The 12,598-nt window shown below is 42.8% G+C and overlaps 1 protein-coding gene across 4 annotated transcripts in view; it reads right to left on the reverse strand.

The window, feature by feature from the left end:
* plekhg5b (pleckstrin homology domain containing, family G (with RhoGef domain) member 5b) overlaps window positions 1-12,598 on the reverse strand; it is a 74,429-nt gene that overhangs the window by 57,659 nt on the left and 4,172 nt on the right. For 2 of the 4 annotated variants that reach the window (XM_090202899.1, XM_090202898.1), the window contains exon 1: window positions 3,062-4,194. The exons of the other annotated variants lie outside the window; for them this stretch is intronic. In XM_090202899.1, coding sequence (XP_090059025.1) covers window positions 3,062-3,185 — 124 coding nt within the window. In that variant the 5' untranslated portion in view covers window positions 3,186-4,194. Of the gene's footprint in view, window positions 1-3,061; window positions 4,195-12,598 lie in introns of those variants that run through there. 4 annotated transcript variants of the gene reach the window in all.

Raw genomic sequence — 12,598 nt, forward strand, 5'->3', positions numbered from 1 at the left:
GGTAGCGCGTACGGCCCAGTACATCACTGGGGCCAAGCTTCATGCCATCCAGGACCTCTATACTAGGCAGTGTTAGAGGAAGGCCCTAAAAATTGTTAAAGACTCACCCGCACGGCAAGCGGTACCTGAGCACCAAGTCTGGGACCAAAAGGCTCCTGAACAGCTTCTACCCCCAAGCTATAAGACTGCTGAACAGTTAAGAAAATGGCTACCCTTTCTATTTGCATTGACTCTCTTGCACACTCATTGGATTTTACCCACACACATACTACACTGACACTCCAACACACACACGCATATTAGCACACTTTCACACACACACTGCTGCTACTCTGTTTATTATATATCCTGATTGCCTAGTCACTTTTACCCCTACCCACATGTACAGGGCTCCCGAGTGGCACAGCAGTCTAAGGCACTGCACCTCAGTGCTAGAGGCGTCAAAACAGACCCTGGTTCGATTCCAGGCTGTATCACAACCGGCCGTGATTGGGAGTCCCATGGGCGGGGCACAATTGGCCCCAGCGTCGTCCGGGTTTGGCCAGGGTAGGTTGTCATTGTAAATAAGAGTTTGTTCTTAACTGACTTGTTTTATTACATTTTTATTTAACTAGACATTACCTCAATTATCTCACCCCTGCACAATGACTCAGTACTGGTACTCCTTGTATATAGTCTCGTTATTGTTATTTTATTGTGTTACCATTTTCTTTTTTAATATTTAAAAAAATATATTAATTCTGCATTGTTGAGAAAGGGTTCGTAGGTAAGCATTTCACCTTCTATACCTGTTGTATTCGGCGCATGTGACAAATAAAATTAGATTTGATTAATTAGACCACTACCATTATTGAAACCCTGGCACTCTTGTAGCCTGGTCCAGATTTGTTTGTGGTGTTTTGCCAATTTCATAGAAGTTGGCAAAACCGCACAAACAGATCTGGGACCAGGCAAGTACTCTTGTACACTCGGCAGAAATGGTGGCCTGAGCGGAGCAGCCGGGGCTGCCTGGCTGGGCCTTGTTATTCCAGAGCAGCAAACGACGGACCAGCTGTTATTAATGGAGCAGCATATTCAGTGGCAGTCAGTGGGGCCTGAACAAAGTCATCCTGTTGATGTTGTTTTACCCCTGTAGTGGCACACACACACACACACACACACACATCTAAAAACACAGCCACACAGTGCTTCCTCCACTACCAAAGTCCCCAGCAGAGCACAACAATGAGAAACTATTTAGAACAAAAGAGAGGCAGATAGTGGAGGGTGGATCACTATTTGAATGCAGGAAGAAAACATGCATTTCACCAATTTGTTTGAGTTTCAGGCTGTGCCTGGATAACAGTGTACAACAACGTAGTTGAAAAGGGGAAATACATTTTTAGTTCAATCGAATGTTGAAAGAGACATAACTGAGAAATAAAAATAAAAACATTTAAAAAAGTGCCAAAAACACCACAAAACTGAAAGCATAATTCTGTCCAAAGTAAGAGTATTAGTGCACCAGCTTATAATACTCTTATAACCATATTTATGCGTGTCATGTGGGGATCATTCATTACATAAGCAGAATGTTTGAATGCCTTAATGTCTAACTGAGCAGCACCATACAACACCAGGTCATTTCAGTTGATTATTTAATGTGATTTGATCCCATGTCGGGGCAAGTGCTATGGGATGAAATGGCACAGAGCGAAAGGGTGGAGAGGTATGTTCCTCCGTTATTGGGGCCTGCGTCCTGATTATAGGTTAAAGAATGCTACAGTAGGGTGTCCTACATTCAGGGGATAAGGGGAGACGGAAAGGACTGCCCAAGCCACAGCCCCACAGTCTTAGAAAACAAAATGGCTACCTAAAATTCTCTTCTTTAAGTGTCCCTCAGCTGACCCTGTAGTAGAACCCTTTTTGGTTCCAGGTAGAGACTTTTTTTTCCCATAAATATTTATTAGATTTTTTTAAGAGCGCGCAGTCCCCTCGGCAACCCTTACCCCAGCCTAGTTGAGAAATGTTTTCAGTAGCAGTAGAGTTGAGGCTTAATTACAAGGACTGTGGGACCAGGTAGGGATCAAAGGTAGGGATCAACCTGCCGTTCAGTTCTATCTGTGGCAGTCAGACATTCCACTTCTTCTAGAACACAAAAGGTCTACTCTGCAGACACCTGAAGCTGCCCAGCGACTCAGCAGACAGAGCAGAGGCAGACCTCCAAGAAACTGCTGGCCTGGCTGGGTCTGGGAGGATTGGATAAGAGCATTCCTGTAGCCAGCCCTAGCCCAAAGTTATTACATCCCTTTTCCCTTTCACTAATGGCATAGAGGGCAGTGGACGGAGGAAAGCAGAAGCACTGAGTGGAGAAAGACAGTAACGCAATTCAGCTGTCCTAGTGTCAGTCCCAAAAGGCACCCTATTCCCTATATAGTGCACTACTTTGACCAGAGCCTAGTCAAAAGTAGTACACCTTATAACAAAATAGGGTGTCATTTGGAACGTCGACCGACAGTATGCACTCACTCCTTCTTCTGTGGTAAATATTTCATCTCCACAGCAGCAGCTGTTCCTATCCCCATTCGCTTCTCGGCTACTCTCATTTGAGGTGCTCTCTATGCCAGGTCACTGAGTGTCGAGTGCTTTCCACGGACTGAACGGAAGAAGAGAGCAATGGAAAGAAAAGAAAAAGCTTTCCATGATGGTGCTGAAATTCTGGAGGTCAGATCTCTGATGTATAACCACATGGCATCGCCATCTGCTAGCAGAGCAACCGGCTACATTTCATTCTTCAAGTTGGTCAGTGTCATATGACAACGTGGCTGATTCAGATCAATTATACAACATCATAGGCCTAATAGTAAATGTCAAATGCTAGGCTTCATGGAGTCAGTTACCATGATCATCTTCCAATGGAATCAAATTCCCCCTGCCAGTGCCATTCAGTCTAAATGGAAGTAAGCATGCAATGAACATGTTATTACTCACATACCACACAATCAGCTAGGTCAAAGGTCCAGCCCTTGAATATATAATCGGATGCGTGTACTTATCCCGTTCGCTCGATCCTAATGCTTACCGCACAGATCATGGATGACGTCCAGAGAGGAAGACCAGGAGTAGTGCTCTGCCACCTGCTCGGTGAGGTAGGAGGGGAGGGTCTCCAGCTCATACGCCCCCCTCTTCTTCCAATACAGGAACATGGTAACCAACCCCAGAGTCTCCCTCACTCTCAACCCTAACTATGGACCTTAACTCTTCAACCTTACCTAAACAACCTACAAATCCTGTCCCCCGATCACTGTACTCGACTGACACTAATGCCACACCGACATTATGCATTATTTTACCCACAACTACCTACATCTTCCCTTCCTTGCTATATCAAACTCATCTCTGAATCCATCTTCAGACTCCAACTCTCCAATGTAGTCCAACTCTTCAAATCTGCCAACAGCTCATTCAACTTCATTCAAAAAAACTGCACCTGCAAAACTAGGCTATATTACCTCATCCCGCTCAACCACTAAACACTTGCTTTGAACCTTCTCTCCAAGCCATGCACCAGAGCTCCTCGCTTCATGTCCAACTGGGCATAAATGAGTCAAGATTTCCATTTTAACTGGGTTTTTCATTAGCTCTCTGAAGAAACCAAACCACCGTCTTGGTTTGAAAACAGTCTGTTCTTCAGATCCCTAACATTAAAACAGACAGCTCTGACACCTGACTCATCAACACCCTCCAGGATCTGGATTGTAGATCCAACCCAGCCGAAGAAGACAGGTCTAAACCCTCCACTCCAACTGTGCTCTGGTTTCAACACCTTGAAGAACCTAACGTATCCTCATAATCCCCCAAAAAACACCAACTAAAATGTTCTCTCTTTGGTCTTGGTAACTTGTCTCTTCCGGTTGCTCCTTCAGCCCTCCTGAAGTCAAGGTGTTATATAAGCATCCAAACAAAGAGAAGTCCCCTTCCGTCGTCCCCTTCAAAGCCATTCGCTTGAGCTCCTGGCTTTACTGTCGATGTCAAAACAAATCACTTCTCCTAAAATCTCACGCAGTTCCATCTTCCCAAGGTGAAAGTACTTTGTTACTGCAGCCTAGTGATAATTATGTTGTCATCATCCTCCCTTCCTCCCCGACCTTCAAAAACTTCTCCTGTGCGACAAGCCGACAAGCTGTTGAGTGTCATAGCCTGTGTAGGATGTATGGATGATGGGGGGGGGCATTCGACCCACTCCGTCAGACAAGCAATGTATTCATACAGAGGTGCATTGCTATGCATGCTGGGATTGGCAGTCTGGGGCCAATGGTTTTCTCACTGGACAACACAAAGATCTCTTTTAAATTTACTCCTACACAGAGAGCAGAACTTTCTTTATGTTTTGGGCAAACTGTAAAAGCCTGAAATATTTCTGCATTAATTAGGCTGGCTAGAACCTTGTTCTGTCTGTCTCCGGAAAGATTGATTATTTTCTTTATGAATGCAACAAGTCTGTGATGGCTATGTTCAGCTATTTCTGCGGAGGTACAGTAGTACAATACAGAGACATTGGGGAACTGTTTCTCAGAGAGAGAAGACAGACATAGTAAAAACCAAGGCCCTTTTGCAACAACAACAAAAAAAAGGCCACATACAGACAGAAGATGGAACATTTCCGCTCTGCAAATCGAAGATGGTTAAAAACCACACCCGTAAGTCATCAAATCCATTGACAAAACATTTTCTCAACGTCGCTCAAAAAGGTTGATTCGCTGTTATTATACCTCTGTAATAGGAAAATGGAATAAAATACCGTGAGAGCGCACTGTGCTAGCCATGGAAGGGAGGGACAATGTCACACAAAGACCCAAATGTCCAATTTTGGGATGACAAATTAGAGGGTAGGATGGGAGCCGATCTGCTCTGCCGCTCGGGGCTTTGCAGACATGTGGTAATCATCTGGAACAGCTTTGAGTGCACTGCTGCTTGCTATTTAATGATGAGACCAGTCATGGGCTACAGCATGACAACTAGTGCCTGCTGCAGCATAAGGGCCTATTTTCAGCCGCCTCCTGCAGAAACAAACGGAACTACTAGAGGAGGCATTTAGACAAGTAGTCTCCCATCCCTTTCATCATCTCCCAAACAACCTATACAAAGAAAACTGGCTTTTGAAGGGGACATGTCATTACTCTGCAAATTACATCCAATCAGATTGCCCATCCAGTCTTGTAGTTGAGAAACACACATTATTGAATAGTAGCTTGGTCCAGGGGAGTAAAATGAAAATCACTCATACTAACTACCAGGTATATAGTCTATATGAATCATCTCCTCTGTAAACTTTGAAGTATTAAATGGGGAGTTTGAGGAGGAATGAGTTTGATTGAGTGTGGGTACAAAACTGTAACTGGGGGAGTGTGTGTGTGTGCCGGAGGAGGAGTGTGAGTGAGAGTGTTGACAGAGGGAGTGCAGTCGAGCCGAAGGACTTGTGCGTGCCCATGTTGAGGAGGTTTGGGGTTATATTTAGAAAAGTGGCCCATCATAAAGGGACTGGTTAACTCTTCACCACCCAGGCCAGCTGCAAAGAGCAAGCGCCAGGGAATCGAAGGGAGGCCTGTCCTATCCGAGCATCTGAACACCACGGAACAAACAACAGTAAATAGTACATCCAATGGCTTCGTCCTTCAGGGGCAAAAATGTGTTTTGACATCTAGTATTAAGAATAACATTCGGACCAACAACAAAAAAAAGTGTGCTGAACTCAGATACACTAAGAAACAGGAAGCTTGTCTGTCCAGGAGAAAGCATTCAGACTGCTGCTTGCAGAGACAGGCCTGTGTTGCCTTCTATTGACTCTGCTCATAAAGAGCAGCAGCGCATCCACACGCAGAACTAGTGATGCAGATAAAAACTTTGCATCCTGGTCTTTGTTGTACATCAATGAGCATGTGCTGTGCCGTTCAGAGACAATGCAACAGGGCTTTGGCACAGGCACGGCGAGGCAGCCCTTTCCAATGGATACGCTAGAGAGAGCAACCCTCCCATACACACGCAAACACGCCAAAAATGACTTTGTTTGTAAACGTAAATATATTCTAAATACATTCATCCCAATCAAAGACACCAGTACATCAGCTACCCCACTATTCATGTGCCGCAAAAATAAAAGGGTGTGATTGTGTGTTCATTCCCGCAGAGAAAATTGCTATCAGACATGCAATTTAAAAAGTCCATCTTGAAACCACCAGTTAAGAGGGAGAAACAACTGGTATTGCTTCCTTCAGCTTGTTGATATGAAGAATCCTTTAATTGAAACGGCATGGCTGAAATTGCAGTGGGTCTACCCTCTGAAATCCTCGCAGAAATCAAAACACTCATTCTCAGAGTGAAAATACGGTTATTGTCAGGGGGGCTCTAATGTTTATAAACAGTCATTTGGGCGTGTGTGTGTGTGTGTGTTTGTTTATAGAGGGACACTCTCAGAGGTAAACATTACCTCCAATATCTACTAACTTAATGAAGCACCATGTGTATGGCCTTAGGCTAGCCCCTTGTAATTATCCACTCGTTTCTGAAGAGCAGGGAAGCCACTGGTCCAATTTAACAGGGTGTGGTTCTCTCCAAGAGCCATAGAGAATGACGGTTTAGAATTAATAGTGACCATCGACTCATTTGAAATGCATTACCCAAAGTGTGGTAATTAAACAACGTTTTATGTGCGTCCATAATGAGCCTGAACCAAAACAATACGAAATGCTCAGCTGGACAGATTGAGCACAGAACAGGACCTATAGGACTCAAATCCACATATTAAATGTAGATTGCTCCATTACTGAATTAATAGATTTAAAAATCAGGATGATCTGGCACAAAACTACAACTCCGACGAGAGAATCTGATAACAAACTGCATCCTAACACACAATAGCCTCTGCTATCAAATAACGCATGTCCCATCTGACTGAAAGAGGTTGAGTGTCTCCTCTACCTCCCTGAGGGTAAAAGGCTGTGTCACTGTGTCACCTGTAACTCCAACCCGAGATCCCCCAGTCACAGGTCTGGGTCTCTGAAGAACATCCCAGCTAAAACGAGGCTAATAGGGTCATTCCATTTGATTTCAATTACTTTTTGATCGCACCCCTTTTGATTTGAATTCATCTTTCTATACATATTTGCAAAAGGTCGAAGGGGTCAGAAAGTAACTTTTTGGACCTGAATGCAAAAACATTTTAGGAGATAGGAGGTGCTCAAAGTTTTGCATACCCCATCATGATCATTGATATCATTTAAAATCTTAAAAACAGGGTTGACAAAGTATATTATTAATTTCTTGAAAAAAGTTTAATCCATTTTAGATTTTTTTTTTTTTTTTTACTTTAACATAAATTATCTAAAAGCACGTAAAATTCTTTATTTATTTATTTTTGCGTACATTGTAGTTTAGACCCTATTTTACATCATCTGAGGTGTTTGTGTCGTGCCCACTATCAGATGCTCTTGAATACAGACTAGCTGTCCTGTACTAAAATGGGAATGGACAATTCAAATGGTAACAGAATGACACACATCCTTATTATAATCCCCCCCCCCCCCCCCATTTCGTGGTATCCAATTGTTTTTAGTGGCTACTATCTTGTCTCATCGCTACAACTCCCGTACGGGCTCCGATACACAACCCAACCAAGCCGCACTGCTTCTTAACACAGCGCGCATCCAACCCCAACCCGTTCAAGCCCAGGTTGGAGCGAGGAGAGGGACGGACGCAATACTGTTACAAAGTCTGATCCCATATCCTACACCTCCCCTTTACCTGGACATACTATGGTTACACATATGGTTAACATATCTTTACCATACTATGATTTCTGCAGCCTTGAAAGGCAGGCATCAACATGGCCGAACGAGAGGCTGCCAGCAATTTATAGAAATCGCTTTCTATGGGCCCGAACCTTTTTTCTATGAATACAAAAATCGCTTTCTATGGGCCCGAACCTTTTTTCTATGAATACAAAAATCGCTTTCTATGCGTGAGAACTTTTTTCTTTATACGACTACAAACCGCTTTCCACCGTGATAACTTCTTTTCTGTGTGAGAACTTTTTGTTGTCATCAAATTACTGCCAAAAAGTCAGGTGACCTATGCACTTCCAAATATGAAGTTGCAGGCTTGCCATATCTGTCATGCGCATCTCTCCTATGTGCAAATCTTTATGGCAGTAAGTTTACTTAAGGCCCTCGATTTACAAATACAAATCAAAAAGCTGTTTGTGGATAGTGATTTACATTTGTGGATTGGTCATTTACATTTGTGGATTGGTCATTTACATTTGTGGATTGGTCATTTACATTTGTGGATTGTTGAGTTCAATTTTTGGGAAAGTGATTTACAGTTGTGGATCGGTGATTTACATGTGTGAACACATTTAGCATGATATTGATCTCATAGTCTTGACTGAATCAACCTGGGAAAAGCTAGTTAAACTAGCTAATGTTAGCTAGCTAGGCTAATTGAGGCTGCAGTGCATGCGCTCTCATCCTACAGTTACAAATAACTCCATTCAGAATATTAAGTAGCAGCCTATTGTTGTCGTCTCTCCTTCTCATTTGAATTAACTTTTCATTCAGTCATTTTAATTCCATCTGCCATCGATTAGATAGTTGCTTACACTTTGACACACACAGACGCTCTCTGACTGTAGCCTATTGCCACTTTGACGGCCAACAACAAGCCACATGCGCCACGCTCCACTCTCGTGAAAAGCAAGAGCAGCACCATAATTGATAAAAATTTCTCTCTCAACTGCAGCTGTCGCGTTTGGCTCTGTACGGGCCCATCCGGACAAGTCAGTTAAAATGACACATACCCGAGACAATCATATCAGATCTGACCCAGACCTGTGACATCCTTTTGAATTCTGGATCCGCTCAGGTACCAGATCGAGTCTCGGGTGTTCCGGTACCAGTGGATCCGTGAAGACCTCTACATGGATGTCTCATGGTAGAGTGTAGTATGCAAAATGGGGCAACTTTGAGTACCTCCATCTCCTAAACGTTTGGCATTCAGTTCCAAAAAGTAACTTTCTGACAACTTCTACCACAGGCAAATATGTATGGCAAGTTTTGTTCAATTAAAAGGGGTCCGGTTAAAAAGTGATTGAAATCAAACGTAACGACTAAATAGCCCCACAATCTGGGTGAGACCTGACAACAGAACAACGACAGAACAATGTAATCATTTTTGGTTGCCCTGGCCTCCCATGTGTTTTAAAGAGCCCTTTGTAAAAGAGAGTGGGATGATGGGAAAAAAATATGTGCGAGGGCTGAGGGAGGAGGAGGGGGGAATGACCTCCAGCTGTGAGAGCAGGTTTATGTCTATGACTTCATTGGTGGACATGACACATCTGGGAATGATAACACGTTCAGATGAAGCGAGGTAAAGGGCTGGTTTGCAGTGTAAAACCATACCACCTTTGCCACAATACTTGGTAGGCAGGCTACATCAGTCTTTTCATCAACATTGAATTGTTAATAAATTGTTTCATATGTTGTTTTTCATCACATTAGTGGGTGACTGCCATCTAGGTGCATTGACAATCTAAACTGAACGCATCAATTTCAACTGTCAAAACATTCTCTAGGGTTCCTCTACACAGACCTGTTGAGTAGGAAATGGACACACTGGTAGTCACATACTTTGGAGGCTCTGGAACAGATGGGTATCATGCAAAGAGAAAGCAATGGGTTTAAACAGTCACAGTCACATACCCATACCCATGGTCAATCCTTTTCTGCAGTGGAAGAAAAGAGATCAAAAATAAATAAATAACAGAACAAAGCACCACAAGAAAAAAAAAGATGGCGCCGGAGAGGATGGCTGATGTTGTTTCTATCTTATCTTTTCACTTATTTTTGTACATAATGTTGCTGCAACTGTCTCTTATGACCAAAAATAACTTCTGGACATCAGAACAGCGATTACTCACCACTAGGGTTGCACATTTTGGGGAATATTCAGAGGTGGAAACTTTCTGTGGGAATATATGGGAATTAATGGAAATGTATGCTAATTAATACCATTTAAAATGTAGATGTTTTTTTGCATTGGATATATTTAGCATGTCATATGGAGACAGAAACATAAACCTTTTACCTTATCATAAGTAGACATAATTACAAATTATTAAATCCTTCCAATATAAATAAATAAAAACAAATGTAGTTACGAATTGAACTTTATTTAAATGAGTTGACTCTTCACATGGGATGATTTTACTGAACAACAAAAGGGAATATTGAATGATCCCCAATGATCCATCGTATCTTCCAAAAACATTTTCTGTAAAATGATAGTCTAGAAACTTTGGTTGTCTTCCTCTCAACCTTCCATGTCTTCTCCCTGGAACTCCTCAATGTCCACCTCTTGAACATCAGACTCTGAGGACTCATCTTCACTGTCACTTTCCAACCTTGTTGAGGATAGCTCGTTGTCAGGCTCAAAAGCCTCAAATTTGCTCAGATAGCCACCAATTTTTCAACCCATGTATTGGTCAGCCTGTTGCATGCTTTTGTGTGTGTGTTCCCAAACAAGGACCAGTTCTGGCTCTGAGGCGGCTGATGTTGGTGGGATTTGGAGGATGATGAGCCAACAGGGGAAAGAGCCTCAGATCCATAAAGTACCTTACTCCAGGTGGTTGATGAGATAGGTTGGCACGACTGCCTTATTGCATCTCCATCCCAAAGCCCTTGATTGGAAGTGTACTTCGCCAGACTACCAAGAACCTTGCCCTCATCCAGGCCAAGGTGCCGAGACATGGTAATGATGACACCATAGGCCTTGTTGATCTCTGCACCAGACAGGATGCTCCTGCCATACCTGGGGTCCAACATGTACGTTGCGGTGTGTATGGGCTTCAGACAGAAGTCTTCACACTTTTTGATGTATTTCAGAACTGCAGTTTCCTCTGCTTGGAGAAACAGTGAAGTGGGCAGGGCAGTATGGATTTCTTCTCTTACATTGCAAGCAGTCTGAACATCAGACAGGATGGCATTGTCTCTCTCAATCCGTGCAATGGCTACTGTTATAGGTTTCAGGAGTTTCAGGCTGCTTACCAGTCTCTCCCAAAATATCATATCAGCAGACTGTGATAAGGACATTTCTTGGAGAGACTCCTTCTCCTCCAGAAGACAGTCAACCATGATGACAACACCACCCCCCACGGGTGTTGCTGGGCAGCTTCAATGTGATGCTCTTATTCTTCTCACTTTGCTTGGTGACGTAGATTGCTGCTATAACTTGATGACTCTTCACATACCTAACCATTTCCTTCACTCTCTTGTAGAGTGTATCCATTATTTTCAGTGCCATGATGTCCTTGAGGAACAGATTTAATGCATGAGCAGCACAGCCAATGGGTGCGATGTGAGGGTAGAACTCTACTTTAGACCAAGCAACCTTCATGTTCGCAGTATTGTCTGTCACCAGTGCAAATACCTTCTGTAGTCCAAGGTCATTGATGACTGCCTTCAGCTCATCTGCAATGTAGAGACCTGTGTGTCTGTTCTCCCTTGTGTCTGTGCGCTTGTAGAATACTGGTTGAGGGGTGGAGATGTTGTTAATTATTCCTTGCCCACGAACATTCAACCACCCATCAGAGATTTTTGCAATACAGTCTGCTTTCTCTATGATTTGCTTGATCTTCACTTGAACTCTGTTGAACTCTGCATCCAACAAATGAGTAGATAAAGCATGTCTGGTTGTTGGGGTGTACGCTAGGTGAAGAACATTCAGAAATCACTTCCAATACACATTGCCAGTGAGCATCAGAGGTGAACCAGTTGCATACACAGCTCGAGCAAGACATTCATCAGCATCTCTCTGACTCCGTTCCTTCATTGAGTAAAAAACAACAACTTCTGATTCCAGGAGGACCATGAGCTGTTGCTATTGATAAGGTGTCTGATTCATAATTTTCACCTCGAATAGAAGTAGAGGGATTTTGTCAGAGGTTGCTTGTTGTGAGCGCTGAGGGGACTTTATGCACTTGGCCAGATGATTCTGCATCTTTGTTGCATTCTTCACATATGATTTGGCACAGTATTTGCAAATGTACACAGCTTTTCCTTCTACATTAGCTGCAGTGAAATGTCTCCCCACATCAGATAGTGCCCATGGAATATTCCTGTAAAGATCAGAAAACAAATGGTAAAAAAAATATATACAATTCCATGTACAGATAAATAATTAAGCAGTTATCTTACAAAGGAGTTGTTTAATCTAAATGATTTAAAACGAAACATGTATGGAAACAGGTGAATTAACACTCCTCAGTTAGCAGGCTCAAACAAGCTAAAAACCCACATGGTAGCAAAGACTAACTAGCAGAAATTGTTAACAAGTTAGAAATTATTTAAACACACTTTGCTGTAGGCTACTATTTACTAGTTAACAAAAAAATCAGGTCATATCAAAGATATTCATCCCACTACTGTAATCAGAACTTACCAGAAAGCATGTAGTCCTTGGCTCGGACAGTATAGTAGTGTGGGCTCAATAGCATCTCATTAGTGTGCAAGATATTGAGAATCACCTGTACATGTGATGGAAGAATACACTGTACATGCAGAGGGTT

The sequence above is a fragment of the Oncorhynchus mykiss genome, chromosome 16 (genome assembly GCF_057628025.1).
Source record: "Oncorhynchus mykiss isolate SJ-2025 chromosome 16, ASM5762802v1, whole genome shotgun sequence".
Classification (NCBI taxonomy): domain Eukaryota; kingdom Metazoa; phylum Chordata; class Actinopteri; order Salmoniformes; family Salmonidae; genus Oncorhynchus; species Oncorhynchus mykiss.